This window comes from Mustela nivalis, assembly GCF_964662115.1.
Source record: "Mustela nivalis genome assembly, chromosome: 3".
Classification (NCBI taxonomy): Eukaryota; Metazoa; Chordata; class Mammalia; order Carnivora; family Mustelidae; genus Mustela; species Mustela nivalis.
Window position 1 is genome coordinate 79,056,591 of NC_139022.1, and position 25,856 is coordinate 79,082,446.

General features: G+C 38.9%; 2 protein-coding genes and 1 long non-coding RNA gene across 5 annotated transcripts in view; 1 reads left to right on the forward strand and 2 right to left on the reverse strand.

Annotated features, from left to right (window-relative positions):
* The window catches only part of IQGAP2 (IQ motif containing GTPase activating protein 2), a 287,935-nt gene that overhangs the window by 77,525 nt on the left and 184,554 nt on the right, over positions 1–25,856 (reverse strand). For all 3 annotated transcript variants that reach the window (XM_082724767.1, XM_082724769.1, XM_082724768.1), the window contains 2 exons: positions 24,730–24,854; positions 13,316–13,479 (listed from right to left, as the gene is read on the reverse strand). In XM_082724767.1, coding sequence (XP_082580893.1) covers positions 13,316–13,479; positions 24,730–24,854 — 289 coding nt within the window. The remainder of the gene's footprint in view (positions 1–13,315; positions 13,480–24,729; positions 24,855–25,856) is intronic.
* Positions 1,599–8,268, forward strand: F2RL2 (coagulation factor II thrombin receptor like 2). The gene is made up of 2 exons (XM_082724808.1): positions 1,599–1,858; positions 5,779–8,268. Exons 1-2 carry the CDS (start codon positions 1,795–1,797, stop codon positions 6,849–6,851), a joined length of 1,137 nt encoding a protein of 378 aa, XP_082580934.1. The 5' UTR covers positions 1,599–1,794; the 3' UTR covers positions 6,852–8,268.
* LOC309861707 lies at positions 5,347–5,772 on the reverse strand. Its single transcript, XR_014310149.1, has 2 exons — positions 5,640–5,772; positions 5,347–5,569 (listed from the first exon to the last, which is right to left on the reverse strand). It is a non-coding gene; the product is annotated as an uncharacterized lncRNA (long non-coding RNA).

Sequence of the window (25,856 nt, forward strand, 5' to 3'; positions counted from 1 at the left end):
AAAAACTATGTTCCATGCGAGTTCATTTACGTCTGTTTCCATTTTTTTGAAGAGCATTTACCAAATTCCTTCATAACTTATCGCTGTAGAAGATACACCACACAAATTTTGCCCAGATGAGGAGGAAGTTAACAATCCCACTTCAAAGCTTAAAGTATCTGTTTTACCAGACACACCAAAGAGAAACTTGACAAATCAAATTAATTTAAGTCAGCAGTTTAAATCATGACTTGTTACACTAAAAGATGCTAGGGTTAAATACAAAACCAGGAGTAAAAACTGAATCCCACCAGTTTAAGGTCTCCTTTTAAATTGCCCACTAGAAGTCTGGAACTATATTTATAGGATGGTAAGGACCCTACTTCTAGCTAAAGAGCTTCGACATATAAGTTACAAATGTATTAAGTTACGAGAAGCTGGGTCATCTGTAAATCAAGACATCAATTCCTGAATTTAGATGAATTCTAGACAATTTTAATTAAACAAAAAAGTACCCCTTTCACTATTTTGTGGCATTTTGGTTTTTACTGCTACAATATAACAGCTTTCAAGTCTCAGCTTCTGTTATCATATATTATGTAGTTGAAGTACCAGACATTGACTTTTGATTGTAAAATTCCAGTGACATAATTTAATCAAGTGTGCAAAGTTTACACAGATCAATTCCTTCCTGGCTTATCCCTCAGCCTGTAAGTCTTAAGCAAAACCTGCATTTTCCGATTCTTGCCCCATTCTATATGCAGCATGCATTTGGATTGTTTGGCTTGGTGTTTACACTTAAGTTGTGTTAATTACAGAAAAATCTCCGACAATGCCTTTTTTTTTTTTTTAGCTGCACATTAAATCATATCCTCTGGGAAATCACTACTCACAAAGGCTTGTATATTGTGCAACAATGTGATCATATTTAAACATTACTGAGTTGGACACTTAATGATTAAGATGATCCATTGTATGTTACACCTATTTTGCCAAAATTAAAGAAAAAACCTTATTATAGACCTGCTCACCAACAACCCCAGAATAGAGAGAGTTCTCTGCGTTTCAATGTTGTCTCATCACTTCAGTTGAACCAACGAGGATGCTGAGTTATGGCAAAATCAAACACCACGAAACCAAGTCTGGCCAAGAAGGGATGACAAATTCAGACCAATGTGACACTGATGGAGAATTTTCAAAGTAGTCAAGCTCTTACATTTAAATTCCTAAAAAATGCTTGTTTTCCACGATCCATTTGATTTATAATTATGTAAAGGGTTTAAGAATTAAGATTTGAAAGAGCTGGAAGGATAAGGAAAGGATAAATTCTGACAGCTCAGGTTCTGAGTGGAAACGACACTGTGGGACTGTGTTTTTTAAATGGATAAAATTGCGATATGTGACAGAGTCAAAACCGACTGCTACTCGGCATCTACTCTCAATTTACTTCTGGAAAGGGCTGTATGTCACCTACATTCTTTCCATGCGCAGAAGCACACTGGTTGGGAATTACAGCATCTACTCAGAATGGATTGTTATATTAGGGGTGGGTAAGAGTTAAATGATTTTCTCTGGGGACAAAGTAATGTGCTCAGAGCTCAGCCTGAGTCATGCGCACTGTAACATGAGTACCGTCACACCCTTTCCCTCCAGAGGACCTGGGCAAGTTTCCCAGTCTGTGGAGCCCAGGACAGCACACTCTTAAGCAGAGACGAAGACTTCCATTTGCTGTTAACACATGAGACTGAGGTGGAACCGTGCTCCCTAGTTCTATATGTTTAATAACAGCTGGGAAACGGGACTCAGGTCACCACGATGAAAGCCCTCATCTTTGCCGCTGCTGGAGTAATGCTCCTGTCGCCTACTTTTTGTCAAAGCGGTAAGCTCTTTTCTTACGGGGCATATTGGGGGTGCTGGTTTGTGTAGCAAGAGTGAACTACATCCCATTTTCTTTGCATTTCCCACAATCTGCAACCCTAAAGGCAGAGTTTAATTGTTTCTCACTAAAGGTAGCATCATGGAAGTGAGTAGCTGGGGTCTGTTCGCTCGTTTTAAACCTTGCCAAAGACTAATTAATGTTCTCTGCTTCAATTTAATTATTTGTGGCGTGGTCAAGATTTTAGATCTCTAGAATTAAGAATCAAATTTTCTTTGCGAGAATATTCTGATTTTGTAAGAATTTCCTCCAAATCAGCAAAGATAGCACATTTCCAAGAAATTTTAAAAATCCCATGTTTATACATTCTCTTAAAGCACAAATGGGGGGAAGCAAGAATATTCCTAGAACGAATGAGTGGTCTTTCAATAAGTAGTACTAACAAGTTAATGTTTCTTAATCAAATTTTTTTTTTTTTACTTTCTCTTGTATCATGGAGTTTTCCCTACTTTCACAAGATTTTTTAGTTTTAGAAATGAGATCTCCCAGATACTATTATTCAACTCTTTATGTGTTTCCTATTTCACTCAACACAATGTTAGGCTGTCATCTCCTGCTTACTCCAAAATAAACCAGTTTGCAATAGGTCTGGAACCCCAACTTTTTTTTCTTACTGCCACGCATTCTCCTGCCAGTATTGTTAGGAGCAGGAGAGCTGGGGTGAGGGACAGCGCTGAAGTAGAATAAATAGAAATACAACAAAACTAAGCCTCCATAAAGGAATGTTGTTTCAATTGCCAAGGTGATTGTAGGAGAGTTCCAAGAGAACCCACTCAGGGCAATAGCACATCTGTAGATTCATGAAAAGGGCAAGTGACTCTTCTTTCTGGGTGTGGATGAAGGCAAATACAGCAGAAAAGCAAAAAGAAAAGCGGTTTGTGAAGGGGGCTCCTTCAAGATGCTGGTTGGTGGGGTTTCATAGAGGCAAACAGGGGACATTTAAAGGTGACAAAGGAAAAAGCAGTGCACTTCCCTTCTCCCGTGGGTGGGGGAGAAACATGCATGAAGAACCGATTGCTTAGAGGCTGAAATCCGGTTGCCCTCAATCAGTCCCTTTCTCAGGCCTTTCCCCAAGTTAAAAACATTTCAGAAACATTCTGCCAAGTGGAAGACTATTAAGAATTCAATGAAAATTTTTTAAATATATAAAATTTAACATTGAGAACTACACTTAAGGCACACCAGACTCTAAGGAATACAAGACTTATTCAAGTTGAACCAGATCTGGAATTCTCATGGAAAAAGGACTTAAGACTTCTTCATAGAGCCACTGTTTACCCTGTTTTTAGACACCATGTCTTGCTTAACCACAGGAATTTTCTGCAAACTGACAAACACTTCACTTCCACAGCTGTCTTATCAGATCTTGAAAGGAAATATCTTGTACACCATGTTCTTCAGCCACAGTCTTCCAGCTTTGTGCCTACTTCCCAAGGCCCTTCTCTATGGGTCATGTCAAATTTAAGCATTTTCCAAAATGCAAAATTGAGGAGGATTTGTGCGGCTGAACTTAAACATTACGCAACACACCTTCAGAGTTCACAAGAACTCTGGCACACAAGAACTCTTCCCAGGTGTTTCTTTCTTTTTCATTAATCTACCCTCCCGTAAATGACACACGAACACCTTTCTGTCCCTACTTGTTCAGGCAACACTTTCTGTTTTACACACTGAATTCAGTTTGTGCAATCTCAAGGTTATAAGGAAGCCTTCAGTTTCACCTGGGGGCCAACTGCTAGAGATTAAAGCAGGAAGGGAAACTGGCTTTGAATGAGAACCAGGTTACTAATCACTAAGTCCAAGTATTCAACATGTAGGAATTCAGAGGTCATGGGAAAAGATGTAATTGGCAGAACAATGGTATTTTAAATTAATATGAGGTCTGAAATCACCATGAAAGTTCATCTTAGACATTTTATAGGATCTACTTCCTGTACATCTCAAGGATAATTTTTGGGAAAATTCTATAATGAGAAATAGGTTTGAGCATTAAGGTCTATTATGTTTTTGAAATTGGTCTTACATGAATTAGGATTATTAAAATTAGCCTGCCAACCAATGCCCAACATTTAAAGTACATGGTTGTGTCTCTGTTTCTTTTTGTTCCATTTCTAATTTTCATAGTTTTTTAAATTATAGTTGACATACAGCGTGTCATTAGCTTCAAGGGCACAACAGAGTGATTCAACAATTCTACACATTGTGTGGTGTGATTACCATTTGTCACTCTACAGTGACATGAGATCATTCACTTTATTCTCTATTTCCATCTTTTCTTCCTTTGTTTCTTCTACTCTTGCCCCTTGTTCCATCTTCTCACCTAACATCATCTAGAGAGGAAGCCTGCCTCCTGCCTCCCCCCACTGCCACCAGAGCCAACTGGATGCCAGGTCCTCAGAACTGCCATCAGCCTCAAGTGTTCCTCTACCCCTTTCTACTGTCGTTGCTCTAATCCATTACTGTCCACCTTGAGTTTGAATGACTACAGGAGGCTCCGAATGCATCTCCCTTGCCTCTAATTTCTTACCTTTTCAGTCTATTCTCTACACAGTCACCAAGTCATTTTAAATATAAGTTAAATCAGGGTTATATGAACCTACTATTGCTGCTGGAACAAATTACCACAAACGGAGTGGCTTCAAACAATCCAGATTATATTTCTGGAGGTCACAAGTCCTGAAGTCAAGGTGTCAGCCAGGCTGTGTTCATTTTGGAGACTCTAGAACCTATTGTCTTGCCTTTTTTTTTTTTTTTTCAGCTTCTAGACATCACTTGCATTCTTTGGTTTATGGCTCTCCCTTTCATCCTCAAAGCCAGCAGCACAGCATCTTTAAATATCTGACATTGACTCTCTTGCCTCCCTCTTATAAGGAGTCTTGGGATTACATTTGGCCTGCTCAGCCAATCCAGGACACTCATGCCTGAAGACCCTAAATCACATCTGCTAAGTCCTTTTGCCATATAAAATAACATATTCAAAGGTTCCTGGCATTAGCAGATGGACTCTTGGGGACCCATCATGCTGTCTACCACAATGGCCATGCCTCTGTCTGTAGTTTTGTGTGTGCATGACCCCAGCATCTAAGAATGGTCATGTCATTTCTTAGTACAGGTAAGAGGCCCTTCAGAGATTTGGCTGGAAACTACTCTTTCATCCCTCAGACCTTGTGAGCCTAACACGATACCACGTTTTTGTGGATCTTCTCTACTAGTTTAACAGTTGAAGACCTAGAGTTTATTTAAAACTCTATTCCTGGCATTTAAGTATGCAATAAACATTTGCTGAATTAACTCATCTGATGGTCCCACAGCCCATACTCTCCCACATTATGCCTCTGTCCATATTTCATCTACCAGATTCTTACTCATCTATTCATTCCCATCTCTTTATGACCCTTGCTCATCTTTGCTCATGTTCATCTTTTTCCTGACATTCTGCTCAAACATTTAAATCTGTTAACTACTGTCTGAATGCCTATACGATTTATAGTTGACCTGATATTGGCCTGTAGAGGTCTGATGTGCTATTACTGTTTTCTCCAGCAGTATTATAAACTTCCCACATGCAAGCAGTTGCCATCTCATTTTTGTCCCTGCATGGGCGAGCACAGTGTTGGTGCATAGGATATGTACCAAATGCATTCCGTCAATTGCCTGATTTTTTTTTTAATTTATTTTTTATTTTCAGCATAACAGTATTCATTATTTTTCACCACACAATTGCCTGATTTTTTAAAATAAAAATGATCCTCAATTCTATAACTACAGAAATTATGTAGCCTAAAGCTTTTAGTTTTATTGTCTCTTGAACCATAGCCATGGACTTGGCAATGCTCCATGTTAATACTTCTTCTCAATTACAGGTGCAGAGAATGATGTACGCATCTTGGCAAAACCAACCTTACCTATTAAGACCTTCCGTGGGGACCCCTTCAATTCTTTTGAAGACTTCCCCCTTTCTGCCATAGAAGGCTGGACAGGAACTACCACACCTGTAAAAATTAAGTGCCCTGAAGAAAGCATGTCCCATCTTCGTGTGAATAATGCTACCGTGGGGTACCTGGGCAGCCCCTTAAGTACCAAACTGATTCCTGCCATCTACATCCTGGTGTTTGCAGTAGGTACGCCGGCCAATGCCGTGACCCTGTGGATGCTCTTCTTCAGGACCAGATCTATCTGTATGACCATCTTCTACACCAGCCTGGCTATTGCAGACTTTCTTTTTTGTGTCACACTCCCCTTTAAGATAGCTTACCATCTCAATGGCAACAACTGGGTGTTCGGAGAGCTCATGTGCCGGGCCACCACAGTCATCTTCTATGGCAACATGTACTGCTCCATTCTGCTCCTTGCCTGCATTAGTATCAGCCGCTACCTAGCCATTGTTCATCCTTTTACTTACCGAGCGCTGCCCAAGCGCACCTATGCCTTCGTGACATGTGGATTGGTGTGGGCAATGGTTTTCTTATACCTGCTGCCATTTCTCATCCTAAAGCAGGAGTATTACCTTGTCCAGCAGGATATCACCACTTGCCATGATGTCCACAACACATGCGAGTCTTCATCTCCCTTCCAACTCTACTACTTCGTGTCCTTGGCGGTCTTTGGATTCTTAATTCCCTTTGTGGTTGTTATCTACTGCTACACAGCCATCATTCGGAGGCTTAATACATATGATGACAGATGGTTGTGCTATGTTAAAGCGAGTCTCCTCGTTCTTGTGATTTTTACCATTTGCTTTGCTCCGAGCAATGTCATACTTATTATTCACCATGCCAACTACTACTACAACAACGCAGATGGCTTATATTTTGTCTATCTCATAGCTTTGTGCCTTGGAAGCCTCAATAGTTGCCTAGATCCACTCCTTTATTTTCTCATGTCAAAAATCATAGATCACTCCACTGTTTACCTTACGATGGTGAAATCATCGTAGGGAATGAGGAAGACTATCCATGAAAACATGCATTCTTGGGATAACATATGCCTAGTGCAAGGAATTCTAACCTGTGGCCCCATTTTTGAGCTCCTAAGAAATACTGCTTCAGAATAAAACATTTCAATAGCACTTTTTAAATTTAGTACTTTCTCAGTGTTTTAAGAATGTCACTGCAGGGGCAAAGACATCACCATTTTCTTTAGGGCAACTGACATATTTGCCCGACTCATACTTCAAGCTTTTTACATCTCCATTTTCCTCACTTCTATGAGGCTTTTGCTCTAGGTGTCATGCATAGCAGAAGAGGTGTGACAGTATGAAGCATAGGGAGAAGCTAAGATCTCTTGTTTTCACTATCCAGTGTCATTTTTAATTCTTCTGCCTCCTTCCACTCTCACGCTGGTGGCTACCTCGTCAACTTCCTCTGAGTCATTTTTATCACTGGGGTCCATTACCCTAGTCCTACCTTTGCCTTCTTGTCATTCTCTTCACTGCCAGCCTTCCTCCATTTCACTGGCCACCACCAGAGTAATCATCCTCAGATAGTAGATTGAGCACATCACTCAAAACCCACAGTTCAAAAACTGCCATTGGCTGTCTACTGCTTTGGAATAAACTGTAAATCTCTAGCTCAACATTCAGGGCTTCCAACTTTACTTCCAACTTTATTTCCCAATAAACTTTGTCTGCCAAGTAGGCACTGGCCAAGCTTCTTGCATTGCTGTAATCGTGATTTCTCCACTCTTTGCTCTTGACTCTCAATCATAAAGCTGTTTGTAACATGTTCGACATAAATCTTTCCATTTCTTAAAATCTCAAAGGACCATTCTTCTGATTGTCTGATTTTCCCTTTCTTGTATTTTTATTCTGACACTTACATGTAGTTCCTTTACATACACATATTAACACTTAAATAAGCACCAAGTAAAGAAGGGGCTCATACTCTCCCTTCTTTAGCTTCTTATAGATCTAAGTCTTATCGAGATCTGTGGGGACCAGATCCGTGCTTTGTATATCACACTGCTGAGTGAATGAATAAATTCCCAAAGCAATTCAATTCTTACTGAGAAGGCAATGTACCTCGTATGACATTGGACATTATTTTTAGTTGGGCATGTAAAAAAAATAAGCTGAAATAGAACACACTCATGAGGTCATTTAGAAGTTTAAAAACATCTCCAATATTTTTTTCCCTTACATGTAGTTTTTAAAGGGGAAATATTTTGTTCTAAATGACCAGTATATTCCTGTAAGTCAATAACAACTTTTCTCTTAGCTTAGATACTAGATAGGAGATGGGATATTAGTGGTTAAGGGTATGAAGGATTGTTGACATAAATGTTCAAGTCCATGGGAATGTGCATAGACCATATACTTTGTAGTGACTATCAAAACAATAAAAATTTTCAAAGAATTGTTTTATTGTTCAGACTTTCCTATTTCATTAAATTTAGTTTTAAAAAAACCTACAGAAACCACACACATGAAGATCTTTTATAGTAGGTACGAGGTTACATGAAGAATAAAAATCAGTTAAGCACTAAAGCAAGCAAGAGAAAGAAACCTGTGGGCACCTGGCTGGCTCAGTCAGTAGAGCAAGAGGCTCTTAATCTCTGGCCTGTGAGTTTAAGTCTCACGCTGGGTTTGGAAATTACTTAAAATTAAAAAGAAAAACTTTAAAAAAAGAAAAGAAACCTAAAATAAGTTTTAAGACAACAAAAACTTCAATAAAAGGAATTGGTTTCTGCAAATAAAGTCACCATATGTAACACAGTTCTACCTAGGGGTGAAAAATGCTGAAATATTTATTTGTTAAAAGCACACAACTTCTATATAGCAAATATACATGGAGCAAAACCAAGCTTTTTTAGGGGGACTAATTTCTGAGTTCTCAAGGAAAACATGTGATTTTTAAAATAGCTCACAATTCACTGCCTCTAGTGAAGGGCCAGAGAAAATGTGTTGTCCGCTAGGTACATGCTAACATACTCCATGCCATGAGACATGCCATGCTCCATGAGACAAAAGGAATTTGGTGCCCAGACAAGGTTACTCTTGAAATACTATTAATAAGGATTAAGAATTCTCACCAACTTACATCAAGGTCCTCAATCTTTCATAAAGCTGGCCACAAATTCCATGCAGACACTATCTTTGTGATCTTTAACAGCTGTATACTTTCACACAAACTTCACTTTATACTGACAATACTAGTAGTGTAATTTTTTTTCTAATATTTTCCAAGGCCAGACCTTGGGAAGGCAAGACACAGAATCACCTCCTTCAAAAACTGGAATTTCTAGATAACAATATAGCAGATTTAAAAACATACACAGAGACCCCCCCCCCAAACAAAACAAAACAAAACAAAACACCAGAATCAGATTTTTTCCTAGGGAAAGAACAAGCTGAGAAAACCAAGTTTCAAAATTAATGGGCAAAGAAAGAAAATGGTGTTTAAATAACCATTTAACCAAATCAGATTCACTGTTTGTAACAGTAATGTTTTCATTGTGTTAGCTATTGCCAATACAGTTCAAGCTCCTAATTTTACAAGTCCAATGTGGCTTAATGCCTGAGCTAGAACCCAGATTCTTAGGTTCATATCTAACGCTTTATTTCCACTACTAAAGCTACTGTTCTTAGACTTAGGAAGCAAGCCTGATAGCTGGCAAAGCATGGACACTCAGTAAAGGCTTCTGAGTGTTCTGGCGAGGTTCTATGACATTCCATCTTGACCTACAGCCATTAGATTGGAACGTTCTGGAGCGTTCTTCCACAGCCTGCCTATGAAAGCATGTGGAGTCCAGCTCACCTCAAGGCCAAACCTCCTGTAGCTGTGGGCAGAGAGGAATCCAAGTCTATCTCTATTCTGTACCCAGAAGATCCTAACTGTGGTTTGGGGATGGAACAATCCGTACATCTCATAAGGACCATGCGACACAGTCATCACTCAGCCCTTACCTGCGGGGCAACTATTAGGGTCCCCAATAATATTTGCTACAGTATTTAAGTACTTCTTGTGATAGCTCCATGCAAAATGCTGAACACTCTAACACACATATATATTCATAATCCATGCAATTACACATAACTATACATAGACATACAGAAATAGAAATACATTAACATACAAAGACATATTATGTATGGGTCATATATGTGTAAAGGGTCACTTGACTCTTACCATAATCCTGTAAGAGAGGCACTACTACACCCATCTGACACATGTGGAAACAGAAGCACAAAGAGTGAGGGATTTGCCTAAAATCTCTGGTTATTTTGTGACAAAGCAAATCCTGAAATGGTACCCATCTGTCTCCAAAGCAAATAATTTATCTTTCAATGCTGACAAGTGTGCCCTGTGCCATGGCTAAGGCCCCATCTGTGGGAACAGCAGGCGGAGACCCAATCCATCCTCCCTGGGACATGGGGACCCAAGGCTTGAGTTTCAGTCTTATCATCCTATTTCCTAGCTTGCAATTTAACATTCACATTCCCTCATATCAGGTGAGAGGTGCCCAGCACCATAGCGCTGTGAAGGTCAAATGAGGACAACTGACCTGATGGCATCCTAAAAGCACAGGGGGTAAGGCAGTCCCTGTCAGAAGTCTAACATCTCAGAAGTCCCCATGTTCGGGGATATTTTTCTTCACCTATAACAAGGCAGTTCTGTAGTGTGGGATGACTAGAATATGTGTGTGTGTAGGGTTATCTGTATATGTGTGTATATATGTACACACACATATAACATATATACACACATACATGTAAACATAGGCATTTGAATTTTTATTTATTAAAATTATTTTTGTAGAGGTAGTATATAGTACAAAATTTAAAATGCTGAAAAATATTTCTTCTTCTTCCCTCACCACTCAATTTTCTTTGCCAGAGGCAATACTTCCGTATACTGCTCAAGGCTACATTATAACAAAATATTTCTACTAACTTGCATTGAGGGTTAGCTGCTTTGAAGGGAATACTTTGCCTGGGCCAGTAGGTCATATTCTAGAAACTAATTACAGTGGAAACAGTCCTCTGTGGGTTGTTTACACTGTTTTTTGTTTTGTTTTTTTAAGTTTAGAAACATTTAGCATGCAATACATGCACTCTAAAAAAAATGAAATCCAAACAGCACAACAACAGAATAAGAAAGAAGTCTCCTGGGCCACCTGGCTGGCTTAGTCAGTAGAACACGTGACTGGATCTCAAGGTTGCGAATTTGAGTTCCACACTGGCTGTGGAGGTAACTAAAAATAAAATCTTAAAAAAAAAAAAAAAGTCACCTCTCATCTACACCAGCTTTCTATTTCACCTTCCAGAAGGTGTTTCCTTCTAGAAATATTTTACACAAATGCAAGCATATGTTTACAAATGGTCAGTTGGCGTGTGTTCCATTTTGAGGCATGTGGAATGTGGAAATTTTTTTGGTTTTTAGTTTTTGTTTTTGTTTTACTTAATGATACACACACTGGAGATTGTCCAGTATGAATTCACTCATTCTTTTTAATGACCGCAGAGTATTTCACTGTATGGATATACTACAATTTACTTAACTGGTCCACTCCTGATGGATATTTACGTTGTTTTGTGTCTTTTGCTATTACAATGCTTCAGTAAACATTCTCTCTCAACTGCCTTAATGCACAACAATATATGTTTCTTAATCGGACAGACCAGGGCATGTTTGCAGAACCGATTACTTTTTGGATAGCTTTGGACAAATTACATAGTCTAAGTTCCATTATCTGGAAAATGATAACAAAGATATTTCCTTCATCTGGCTGTTACGGATTATAATGATTCTATGAGATGGTATGCTATAGGCACTTAACATCATGCGTGGCAAATAGCGTGTGTTCAATAAATGTTTGCTCCAGGCAAAGATGCTTTTCCTGTTTCCGATGAGGCAGTTTCTGGGTTGTGAAGACCTATACAGGGGAAACATCCACACCTTTGGGATTTGGTTTGCACTTTGGGACATGGAAGCTATGAGTGGGTAGGTCCCTGGGAGCATCACTCCCACTCTTAGGGAGGAGGCCATAAACTTCGTCTCTTGATAACTTTCCAAGAGGGGGAAGGTTCTATAGAATTCCTCCCATGGTAAGTATAAGCTCTGCATCGCGGAAAAAACCCTTTGCTCTTTAAGGAGTCAGGTCAGTCTCCTCCCAGGCAGAAAACAAAGCATGCTCACATGCTCCTGGGCCTGTGCTCCCAGCATGCATCCTCTTGCTTTCCAGCCCCCAGAAGCCAGCTCCTCCTTCTCCTTTAGGAGCATGTTCTGTCTCCATGACCACTCCTCTCAGGACTCTCACCCCCAACAATCCACTGTCCCTGCACCACTCTGTGCAGGACCCGTTTTGACATATACTTCCCTCAGAGTTACATAACTATTCTATATGAGAATGCCCACTGCCTCAGTTTCTAAGCATCTCAAGGATAAGGACACAGAACTTCAAATGTTAGATGTTCCTTGCGTCATTCCCCTCCTACACCCACCAGATGCTACACATGGAACTAAGCACACAGTATATGCTCAGTAAATATGCAATGACTTGGTCTCTGAACAAGAAGTGAACCACCAATGAGGTTTTTTTCTTTTAATTTTTTTTATGGCATTTTATTTTTTTTAACTTTTTTTTGGATACTTTTTTTTTAATTTATTTTTTATTTTCAGCGTAACAGTATTCATTATTTTTGCACCACACCCAGTGCTCCATGCAATCCGTGCCCTCTATAATACCCACCACCTGGTACCCCAACCTCCCACGCCCCCGCCCCTTCAAAACCCTCAAATTTTTATTCAGAGTTTATAGTCTCCCATGGTTCACCTCCCCTTCCAATTTCCCCCAACTCCCTTCTCCTCTCTAACTCCCCATGTCCTCCATGCTATTTGTTATGCTCCACAAATAAGAGAAACCATATGATAATTGACTCTCTCTGCTTAACTTATTTCACTCAGCATAATTTTTTTTAATTTTTAATTTTTTATAAACATATATTTTTATCCCCAGGGGTACAGGTCTGTGAATCGCCAGATTTACACACTTCATAGCACTCACCATATCACATACCCTCCCCAATGTCCCTCACCCCACTTCTCTTCTCCCAACCCAAAAATATGGAACACTTCACGGATTTGCGTGTCATCCTTGCGCAGGGGCCATGCTAATCTTCTCTGCATTGTTCCAATTTTAGTATATGTGCTGTAGAAGTAAGCACCACTAATGAGTTTATAGTTTAAGTAGAAGGAGTAATTAGCTCTGGGGCCACCTTCTAGCTCGTGTTTGACACAAGGATAAAAAGAGCCCCATTATTTCCATTTTGATCCATAGGCAATTGCTGGGACAAACAGCTCATATGCTTTAGGGAAAATGAGTATAGCAAATCTTTCCTCTCAGCCCCTCTCCACAAGGCGCTCTATAAATTTAAAAGCAACAAAACCTACTGGAACTCACCACGAGTTTCTGCGATTTAGCGTGATATAAAACATCCTGGTAGTGCTGGGCGTAGTCTGGATCCACATTTTTAATCTTAGCAGTTGGTAACAGCAGAGTGTCTAAAGTTTTCAAAGGATTCCCTTCGTCAATAGCTTCATTGATGTGTCCCACAGCTACAATTCCTAGGGGGGAAAAGTTTTCTTAAGTCACAGTCCATTATAAGTTCTCTAGAATCACCTGTGACAAAGATGGAGTTAGAAAGGGGATGGGGACCCCCCACCACATGAACTGTAAGAGCTGATAAATAAGCACGCCACAGCTGCAGGATACAAGAGCAATGTAGGAAAATCAAGTGTATTTCTCCACACTCACATTGTACAATCTGAAAATGAAAAGGAGGAGAAAATTCCATTTGGAATAGGTTCTGATCACAAACACACAAATTACTTAAAGAAAACATAGGCATAAATTTAATGAAAGAAGAACGAGAGATGTTCACTGAAAATTATAAAGCCCCATGTTAAAAAAAAATAATAATAAAGATGACCTAAATAAATTGAAAACTCATCCCATGTTCATGGATTGAAAGAGTTAATGCTGTTAAGATGGAAATACTCCTCAAGCTGATCTATAGATTTGGTGTAATCCCTTCCTTTTTCTTTCAAACAGAAATTAGCAAGCTGAATCTAAAATTCCTATGTAAATCCAAGGAGCCAAGAATAACCAATGCAATGTTGAAAAACAACAAAATTGGTGTTTTCTCATTTTGAAAACTTACTAAAAGCTATAGTTAATCAATACTGCATGGCAGTAATTTAAGGACAGATGTACAGATCAATGGAAAAGAAGTTAGAGTTCAGAAATAAACCCTTACCCTTATGGTCAATTGGATTTTTGACAAGAGTGCCAAGACAACCCAGCAGGTCAAAGGCTTTATAACAAATGGGACACCTGGACATCCATATGCATTAAGAGTGAAGTTGGAGGGACGCCTGGGTGGCTCAGTTGGTTAAGCAGCTGCCTTGGGCTCAGGTCATGATCCCAGCATCCTGGGATCGAGTCCCATATCGGACTCCTTGCTCGGCAGGGAGCCTGCTTCTCCCTCTGCCTCTGCCTGCCTCTCTGTCTGCCTGTGCTCACTCGCTCTCTCTCCCTCTGTCTCTGACAAATAAATAAATAAAATCTAAAAAAAAAAAAAAAAAAAAGAGTGAAGTTGGACCCCCTACAGCACATCGTACACAAAAAATAACCCCCGGTGGGTCACAGACCTAAGTGTAGAAGCTTAAACTATATAACACTTAGAAGAAAACATAATAGTAAATCTCTGTGGCCTGGGTTAGGCAGTAAGTTCAGCTGTGACACCAGAAACACAACTAAAGAAAAAGAGAAATAGATGGGATGCTGTAAAAATGGAAACTTCTGTGCTTCAAAGTACACCAAAGAAGATGGAGACAATCTACAGAGATTGGGAGAAAAGACTTGGAAGCTCTGTATCTGACAAAGACCCATATACCTTATATACATGTTCACCAACTATAAGAAATTCTTAAAACTGGGCATTGAAAAAAAAAATTTAAAATGAAGACCTTCAACACACACTTCTTGAAAGAAGATTCATAAATGGCTAATAATCACATGAAAAGATACTCAATACTAGCTGTTAGGAAAATGCAAATCCAAATCACAATGGGATAGCATGTCCTACCCATTAGGACAGCTATAATAGAAAAGACAAGCAGTAACAAGTGTCGTGAGGATGTGGTGAAACTGGAACTCTCATGTGTTGGTGGTAGGAACAGGAAATGGCAGTTCCTTAAAATATTAAACACGGAATTACCATCCAATCCAGCAAGTCTCCTCCTAGGCAGTTACATTCAAGGGAACTGAAACTGTATGTTCACATAAAAATTATATATCAATGTTTACAGAAATACTTTTAACAGCTAAAAAGTGGAAACAACCTACATATCCATCAACTAATGAACGGATTAACAAAATGTCTATCTATAGAATGACATATAACCTAACCTAGAAAAGAATATGAAGTATATGGATATCTGATTCAACCTGGAAACACTGAAAACATGATGCTAAGAAGCCAGACATGAAAGGACACACATTACATTATTCTACTTGTACAAAATGTCCATAATAGGAAAATCCACAGAAACAAAGCAGACTAGTGGTGGCTGAGGATGAGAGGAGAGGGTTAGGGGAGTGACTGCTCATGGGTACCAAGCATCGATTTTGAGTGATAAAGATGTTCTGAATTTATATAGTGATGATGGTAGTACAGCTTCTTAGATACATAAAGTCACCACAGAAACACGATAAATGGGTCAATTTTAGGATATATGAATGTGGTAGCTTACTACTGACTAGAAGCCTTACCGATAACATAACCAACTAACAAGTATCTTGTATGTTTTTACGTATTACATACTGTACTCTGACAATAAGCTAGAGAAATGAAAATCACACGACAAAAGACACTTATAATAATGCGCTGATAAAAAAATCCACATTTAAGTGGGCCTGTGCAATTAAAATCCATATTGTTCAAGGGTCACACACATATACACACACATACACACTCACAGGGGCCTTTTGCCTCCCAGGTTAGTGCTGATAGATAAGAACTAGTAAAGAAATGAAACATTAACAAGCGGGGTTTACAAAATAAACATTCTTAAAGCTAAACTTCCTGTCATTTTGTTAGCTGTTTTTCAAACACAGAAACACTCTTAATAATAGAGTAAGTACTATAATTTTTAAGAACCATCTTTATCCTGATGCTCAAATTAAGTTAAATATTTAGCTAAGTATCTCCCGAATGGATGACCTACACCTTGCTAAGAATGAAAAGATTTATCTGTAGAAGGAAAGGGATAATTTAAAATGCCCAGAAATTATTCCAGAATATTAAATATATTTAAAGAAAAAGCAGAAACACTTCTCCAATAGGTAAGTTACATGATCTTAAAAACACTGGAAGAACTCAGGAAAGTAACTATTACCTACATACAAGGTATTATCATTTTATCCTGTAGGAGTTATACCCAGAGAACATAGACTACTTCATGTCATTCTCTGGACACCAAGTCCCTTTGGTAGACTCTTCTAAATACTTTTAAACACCCCATCCAAAAGTGACCTTAACAAAATTTTGTCTGAGAAAGAGAATGTATGTTCCTAATGGCCGATCACCTGGGAATGAGTGCATTCCAGCTGACTTGATTGAAATCACTTGTTTAAGTTTTTGTTTGTTATGTTTCTAAGAATACAAGCCATTGAGGTCATAGTAAATGACCTCATAGGGGCTGAAAGACCTACCCAGAAGCCCCCTGGGCACATCTGCATCACTTCCTGTTTATAAGAAAAGGGAAAATCCCACTGCTGAGCCTCAGTCCTGGACCCGCTTCTTTATTTAGTTTTTTGAGAGGAAAAGAGGTTTATTTTTGAGAACATTATTAAACATTCATTAAGCACTAACTATATCCCTAGGAATTTGCTAAGCCATCTGCATAAAAAAGTAAATAAAAGATGGCTTTTAGAAAAAAGATACTCAATTACTGTGACCAAAATCAAAACACAAGATACAAGAAGTAGAACAGAGGAATTAGAATGTCTGTTGCTTACATAAGATGTCTCCCTCATCAACAACACATCCAGAACGGAGCTCTCTATTTGTTCTCCAAATAATTTTTTTTTTTTAAGTCTTTCAAGTTTTTATTTAAACTTCAGTTAACCATATAGTGTGATACTGGTTTCAGGAGTAGAATTTAGTGATTCATCCCTTCCATATAACACCCACTGCTCATCATAACAAGTGCCCTCCTTAATGCCCATCACACATTTAATCTATGCCCCCACCTCCCTCCATCAATCCCCAGTTTGTTCTCTATGATTAAGAGTTTCTTACGGAGGGGCACTTGGAAGGATCAGACGGTGACGCATGTGCCTTCAGCTCAGGTCATGATCTCCAGGTCCTGGGATCCAGCCCCATGTGAGGCTCCCTGCTCAGCAGGGGTCTGCTTCTCCCTCTGCCCCTCCCCACTGCTCCTGCTCGCTCACTTGCTCGCTCTATCTATCTATCTAATGTATATCTGTCTCAAATGAGTAAATAAAATATTTTTTTAAAAAGTCTCTTATGGAACTGAGAATTGCTGGAGTAGAGAGTGGTAGGAGGGATGGGGAGGCCAGTTGATGGACATTGGAAGATATGTGTTGTAGTGAGCACTGTGTATTGTGTAAGACTGTTGAGTCATAGACCTGCACCCCTGAGACAAAGAATACATTATATGTTAATAATAAAAAATAAATAAAATAAAATTTCTAAAAAACCCAGTTTCTTATGATTTGTTTTCCTTTTCCTTTACCCCTTTTCCATATATTCATCTGTTTTGTTTCTTAAATTCCACATATGAGTGAAATTATATGGAATCTGTCTTTCTCTGCCTTATTTCACTAGCATAACATACTCTAGTTCCATCCAGATGGTGGCAAATGGCAAGACTTCATTTTTTCTGATGGCTGAGTAATATTCCATTGTTATATGTATATGTATGTTATATATGTATATTGTATATGTATGTTATATATGTATATTATATATGTTATATGTATATAATATATATGTTATATGCAAATGTATACACACATACATATATATCACATCCTCTTTATCTATTCATCAAGCAATAGATATTTGAGCTCTTTCTATTATTTGGCTATTGCTGATAATGTTGTTATAAACATCAGGGTGCATGTGCCCCTTTGAATCAGTATTTTTGTATCCTTTGAATGAAAACCTAATAGTGTAATTGCTGGGTTATAAGGTATTTCGATTTTCAATTTTCTGAGGAAGTTCCATACTGTTTTCCAGAGTGGCTATACCAGCTTGCATTCCCACCAACAGTCCCCTTTCTCTGCATCCTCACCAACATTTATTGTTTCCTGTGTTAATTTTAGCCATTCTGACAGGTGTGAGGTGGTATCTCATTGTAGTTTTGATTTGTATTTCCCTGATGATGAGTGAGGGTGACCATCTTTTCATGTGTCTGTCGGCCATTTGTATGTCTTCTTTGGAAAAATGTCTATTCATGTCTTCCACCCATTTCTTGACTGGATTTTTTGTTTTTTTTTTTGGGTGTTGAGTTTCTTAAGTTCTTTATAGATTTCGGATACTAACCTTTTGTCAGACATGTCATTTGCAAATATATTTTCTCATTTCATACACTGGCTTTTAGTTTTGTCGATTGTTTCCTTCATTGTGCAGAAGCTTTTTATCTTGATGAGGTCCCAATAACTCACTTTTGCTTTTGTTTCTCTTGCCTCTGGAGACGTGTCTAGTAAAAAGTTGCTATGGCTGATGTCAAAGAGTTTGTTGACTATGTTCTCATCCAGGATTTTGATGGCTACCTGCTTCAAATTGTCTCAAATTTGGTTTTTCCTCCATTTTGAATTTATTTTTGTGTATAGTTAAGAAAGTGGTCTAGTTGCATTCTTCTGCTTGTTGCTGTCCAATTTTCCCAACACCATTTGTTGAAGAGACTGTCTTTATTCCACTGGATATTCTTTCCTGCCTTGCTAAAGATTAGCTGACCACATTGGATCCATGTCTGGGTTTTCTATTCTGTTCCATCGATAAATGTGTCTGTTTTTGTGCCAGTACCATACTGTCTTGATGATTACAGCTTTGTAAACTTGAAGTCCAGAAATGTGATGCTTCCAGTTTTTTTCTCTTTTTCAAGATCGCTTGGCTATTTGGGGTCTTTTGTGGTTCCATAAAAATTTTAGGATTGTGTTAGATTTGTGAAAAATGCTGGTGGTATTTTGATAAGAATTGCATTAAATGTGTAGTCTGCTTTCTGTAGTACAGACATTTTAACAGTATTTGCTCTTCTACTCCATGAGCATGGATTTTTTTTTCTGTTTTTGGCATCAACTTCAATCTCTTTCATAACTGTTCTATAATTTTTAGAGTACAGATATTTTACTTCTTTGATTAGATTGGCTTCTGGGTATCTTATAGTTTTAAGGGCAATTTTAAAAGGAATTGATTCCTTGATGTCTCTTTCTGCTGCTTCATTATTGGTGTATAGAAATGTAACAGATTTTTGTACAATGATTTTGTATCCTGAGACTTTACTCACTTTTCCTCATTAAGGCTGATATCAGCTGTGGGTCTTTCACATATGGTTTTTATGATATTGAGGTACATTCCCTTTAACCCTATCCTGTGAAGAATTTTAATCAAGAAAGGATGCTGTAATTGTTAAATGCTTTTTCTGCATCTGTTGAGAGGATCATATGGTACTCACCCTTTCTTTTATTAATGTGGTGTATCCATTGACTGATTTGTGAATACTGAGTCACCCCTGCAACCCAGGAGTAAATCCCACTTGATTGTGGTGAATAATTATTTTTACGTACTGTTGGGTTTGACTTGTTAGTATTTTCTTAAGAAGTTTTGCACCCGGGATATTGGTCTGTACCTCTCCTTTTTAGTGGGGTCTAGTTTTGGAATCAAGATAATGAGGCTTTGTAGGAAGAGTTTGGAAATTTTCCTTCCATTTCTATTTTTTTGGAACAGTTTGAGAAACATACGTATTAACTCTTTAAATGTTAGGTAGAACATTTCTGTGGGAAGCCGTCTGGCCCTGGACTTTTGTTTGAGTTTTTTCACGTCTTTGTTTTTGTTCTGAGAGACAGGGTGCAAGTGGGGCAGGGCAGAGGGCTGGGAAGGGAGAGAGAGAATCCCAAGTAGTCTCCTTGCCTAGTGTGGAACCGAAGGAGGGGCTCAATCTGAGGACCCCGAGATCATGACCTGAGTTGAAATCAAGAGTCAAATGTATAACTAACTGAGGCAGCTAGGTCCCCTGTTGGGAGATTTTTTGATTACTGATTCTGATTCAGTTTTTTGCTGGTTATGGGTTTGACCCAATTTTATACTTCTCTTAGTTTCAGTTTTGGTAGTTTAGATTATTTCTAGGAACTTATCCATTTCTTCCAGATTGCCCAATCTGTTGGCATACCATTTTTCATAATATTCTTTTATAATTTTATTTCTGTGATATTGGTGGTGATCGCTCCTTTCTCATGATTTATTTGGGTCCTTTTTCTTTTCTTTGTGTTAAGTCTGGCTTGGTAGTTATCAATTTTATTAATTCTTTCAAAGAACTAGCTCCTAGTTTCATTGACCTGTCCTGTTTTTTTGTTTGTTTCTATATCATTTACTCCTGCTCTTCATTATTTCCCTTCTTCTGCTGGTTTTAGGCTTTATTTTCTTTTCTTTTTCCAGGTCCTTCAGGTGTCAGATTAGGTTGTGTATCTGAGATTTTTCTTGCTTCTTGAGGTAGGTCTGTATTGCTATCTACTTCCCTCTTCAGACCGTTTTTGCTGCATCACAAAAGTTTTGGACTGTTTTGTTTTCATTTTCATTTCTTCCATGTATTTTTAAAAATTCTTCTTTAATTTCTTGGTAAATCCATTAATTCTTTAGTAGGAGGTTCTTTAACCTCTATGTATCTGTGGACTTTTCAAATTTTTTCTTGTGGTCGACTTTAAGTTTCATAGCATTGTGGTCAGAAAATAAGCATGGTGTGGTATCAATCTTTTTGTATTTGTTGAGGCCTGATTGTGACCCCGTATGTGATCTGTTCTGGAGAATGGTCCATGTGCACTCAAAAAAGGTGTATTCTGCTGGTTTAGGATTAAATATTCTGAATATATCTGTTAAATCCATATGGTCCAGTGTGTCACTCAAAACCATTGTTTCCCTGCTTAGACAATCTGTCCATTGCTATAAATGGGATGTTAAAGCCCCACACTATTATTGTATTATTATCAATGCATTTCTTTATGTTTGTTATTGACTTATATATCCAGGTGCTCCCATGCTGGGGGCAGAAATATTTATAACTGTTAGATCTCTTGTTAGATATAGCCCTTTATTATGACACAGTGCCCTTCTTCACCTCTTGTTACAGTTTTGGTTTAAAATCTAGTTTGTCTGATATAATTGCAACCCTAGCCTTATTTTGATGTCCATTAGCATGATAACTGGTTTTCCATGTCTCAAAAGTGCAGGTGTTTTTAGGTCTAAAGTGAATCTCTTGTAGGCAGCATACAGAGGCATGACCCACTTTTTAAAACCATCATACAAGACTATAATGTTTTAGTCAAATGAAAGAGCCGGCATTCTCTTACAGATTGCAATTTTGAGACATCAGATGAGGTAACCTACAAAGAAGGGTACCCACCAAATTAAAAAAGTAAAAATTCAAAGAAAGAAAACTACCTTGTCTACACTACGTAGTTAAAATGAAGCTCCTCTACAATTCTATGGGGAAAAGTAAACTTTTCAGTAAGAAATTGACGGAGCATCTAAGTCTGAGGAAATGCATTTGGCAGCTTCTCCATTAAACTCTCCTTCCACATTCATCATGTCCCATTAGTTGCTTATCCACATCACAATTCAGACACAAGATTAGACCTTGAAGTATGTGGCGAGGGTGGGGTGGGAAGGGTAATGCACCTTCAAGATGTACATGAAAAATCCTTAGCTTTTTCAGATGATTTAATTACTCTATTGTGCAATTCATGCCAGTTCATAATGGCATATTATTTCACTTAGCTTTTAAATTAATTACCTAAACATAAGATATCAAACCCAATATTTCAAGAACTTTGGAAATACCTCATTTTGACATAACTAAACAAACCAAAGCACAGAGATATTAAATACTCTGCACTGAATTCTCCAAATTCTAGAAAGGAAATATGATAAGAAAGTCTCTAAAATAACTGCCCTTCATAACATGATCATCAGAAGGAATAGGATAGTGGTCATGTAATAATAGCCCATGGAAAATACCAGAAATACAGCTGCTTAGAGAGATAAATCCCTATCAATCCAAAGATATTTTTGCTTAGGAATAATATCCATCTACCAAAAAAATTCTTTTTTTAAAATCATACAAATACTACTTGTTTTGCTTTTCCTGAAAAAAAGTAAAGGCTCTATTTGATAGTCTGGGGCAAAATGGCATCCTTCACCCAGCTTTTTAATCAACGTTAAGAAGGAGAGTCAAGGGGAACCTGGGTGGCTTGGTTGGTTAAGCGTCTGACTCTTGGTTTCAGCTCCTCACGATCTCTGGGTTGTGAAATTGAGCTCCCTGTGGGGCTCCACGCTCAGCGGGGAGTCTGCATAAGATTCTCCCTCTCCCTCCACCCTTCCCCCCCTCGCAGTCTTGCTCTCTCAACTAAATCTTTTTTTTTTTTTTTAAGATTTTATTTATTTATTTGACAGGCAGAGATTACAAGTAGGCTGAGAAGCAGGCAGAGAGAGAGAAGGAGGAAGCAGGCTCCCTGCCCAGCAGAGAGCCCGATGAGGGGCTCGATCCCAGGACCCTGGGATCATGACCTGAGCCGAAGGCAGAGGCTTTAACCCACTGAGCCACCCAGGCGCCCCTCTCAACTAAATCTTAAAGGTGGGGGGAAGAATAAGAATAAAATACAACCATTTAGCTCTGAGAACTAACACAACTCTGTTGTATTAGCAGAACATATAGAAATCACTAAAGCAGACCTGGACAGAATATTGCCCGAAAGAACTAGGGAAAAGTGAGAAAATCAAGATGGGACCAATTCTTTGTTTTGCTTAACCAAACAGGAGTCCTACCCTTGAGTTGCATTAGCCACAGCACCTGAACCACTGGTACAGGCAACTCAAGAGTGTGCTCTGAAAAACAATCTGAGGGGTTTGAAGTGGCAGGGGGGTTGGGAGGTTGGGGTACCAGGTGGTGGGTATTACAGAGGGCACGGATTGCATGGAGCACTGGGTGTGAATATAATATAATATAATATAATATAATATAATATAATATAATATAATGAATACTGTTTTTCTGAAAATAAATAAATTGAAAAAATTTAAAAAAAAAAGAGTGTGCAGCTAGGGGTCAAGTAGCAGGGCAGGAGAGCAGGGGGCTGGGGGCCTGAGACTTGAAACAGGCTCCCCACACCAGATAATAGTGGACATCTGCTCAAATTAGTGCTTCCCTCTTGGCTAACATCTGGCAAAAACTACCAGCTGCCAAGGCAATGTGCCAGAGAAGAGCTAAGGGGGCTATATGTAAAGCATCTGATCACAGGGATTCCTGTGATGCCTTCGTCCAAGACAATCAGAGGCAGCAGCGAGCTGTGTGATCAGAGAAGAGGAACTGGAGATTTAAATAACCTAAAAAGGACACAGTGAAGAAACTGTCCAGGGATCAGTACAACAGTGGTACATCTGTGAACTGGAGGTCAGGTCAGCACATCTGAACACCTGTTACCTATTAGGGTCTTAGGTGTTTAACACCACCACCACTACCACCACCACCACCAGCCCCGCCTTGGTGTTGGGCACAGGACTCACAGGAAACAGTCAAGAAAGCAAAGAAAGTTATGCAAGTGCAATCAAGTAACAAAGTCATATGTTTTATTTCAAGAGTGATTTTACTAGCCCAAAGTTAGATTCCGCCTTCAAAGACCATACCTGAGACCTCACCAAAACACACTGGAACAGCCCAAGCTTGTGAGAGAAGTATCTGCCTGCTCTTTGAGCAAACTTAGGACAAGTTAGAAAAACAGGTCAAAGCTGGAGGACGGACGGGAGGTTAGTGACATCGGCCATCTTAATCCAAATGTTGCCGATGAATCGAACAGTTCAGACAGAGCCAAAGATGATGGTGCTGGTTTGTTCTTATGATGGGAAAGACTGCATGACACTTGAATTTGGTAGCTGGTGCTACAGAAAAGCAGTCACTATACACTGGTTGCTGAGTTGTATAGCCCCCCTCCCCCATTCTTCATTCTGTTTTTGTAAACAAGAGGCAAATGAGAAGGAGGCAAGTTGACATTCATTGAATGAATAATGAATTGAATAATGACATTCATTGAATGTCAACTTGCCTCCTTCTCATTTGCCTCCCTGAAAGCATGTTTCGGGACATACCCTCCTGGAATTGTCCACATTCATGTAGGTAGTTCCTAATTTCTAGATATATGGTGAATCCTCATGATTTGTGATCCTAATGCAAAGGTTAGAAAGCCCAAATGAAAGGCCAAAGTTGAGTGCTTGAAAGTCTGAATTTTCTACAGTATCCATCTCTGAAGTATGAATAAATAAGAAAACATGAGGACTTCTATTTATGCACTTTTATCCTATCCTTTTATGTCTTTTTTATATGTTTTATAATGTATGTAATACATTGGTGCGGTATTACAGGCATAAAATTTATATATAAATATATACTTGCCTATCAGGGGGGTGGGCTCTTCTAAGTTTTGTGAGCAAAAATTTGCAGCCCTTGTTTAGGAAACTAAGTTGTCAAGACACCTTATTCTCTCATTATACTAAGAGAAGGGAAGTGTTCTATACTTACGGTCATTTTCTTCTTGAATTTCCATATTAACCATATCAATACAATTCTGAATTTCATTCCAGCTTAAGTTATCTTGTCCTTGGGATAAGGCTTCCAGTTTAAAGGTGAGTAGTGCATTTGTGTAACTGTGGAAGAGAAAACGATCGTGTTCATCAGCAACATCCATTCTTTGTTCATCTCATGCATCTTAAATTTGGCACATAGCCAAAAGTAGATGTTACGCGATTAAGAGCAGAAAGGCACACAAAATTGTCTTGTGCAGCTTTGTGAACACAAGGCAAGCTCCCTTGTATAATGGTGTTTTTTGATAGATACTTTATGAACAAATGTTGTTTAATGAAAGGGCCTCAAAACCCAACCTCATATCTAACTCAAACAAAAAGAAAAAAACAAACAAACACTTAGTTTTCAACTTTGTGAAATCACAACCAACCCCCAACCCAGTTTCTCATTTTCCATCCCTTTGCATGCCTTGGCTCTGCTCAGGCTTCAGATAACTTTTCGTGGTAAAATTTAGAAACACCATGGTTCTCAACCTTTGTATCAAGGGTTCCTTTTATTATTTTTCTTGTTCCTTCCAAAATCTGAACTTTAGAGTCCTTTACCCCTGTAAGCTTAACCCAGCTGGGTTTCCTTGAGGTCTAGTGAGGAATCAAATAAAATACAAATCCAGAAACCTTGCTGAGAAACATACATCTTCAGTGTATGTTTTTTTTTTTTTTTTTTTAAGATTTTGTTTATTTATTTGACAGACAGAGATCGCAAGTAGGCAGAGAGGCAGGCAGAGAGAGAGGAGGAAGCAGGCTTCCTGCCGAGCAGAGAGCCCGATGCGGGGCTCGATCCCAGGACCCTGGGATCATGACCTGAGCTGAAGGCAGAGGCTTTAACCCACTGAGCCATCCAGGCGCCCCTTCAGTGTATGTTTTCTTGAAGACGCAGTATGGGAGGTGAATGAGAATACTACCAAGTCCGTCCTCACCTCTCTGTTTCTCCTAAGGCTTCACAGCAGCTACCCAAAACCCTCCCTCTGTGTCCGCTCACTGCTATGGCATTCTTGGCCCCTCATTTCTCACCCTTCACCCTCCTCACTATGCACAACCCTCTGGCAAAGAGGATTTGGTCAACCA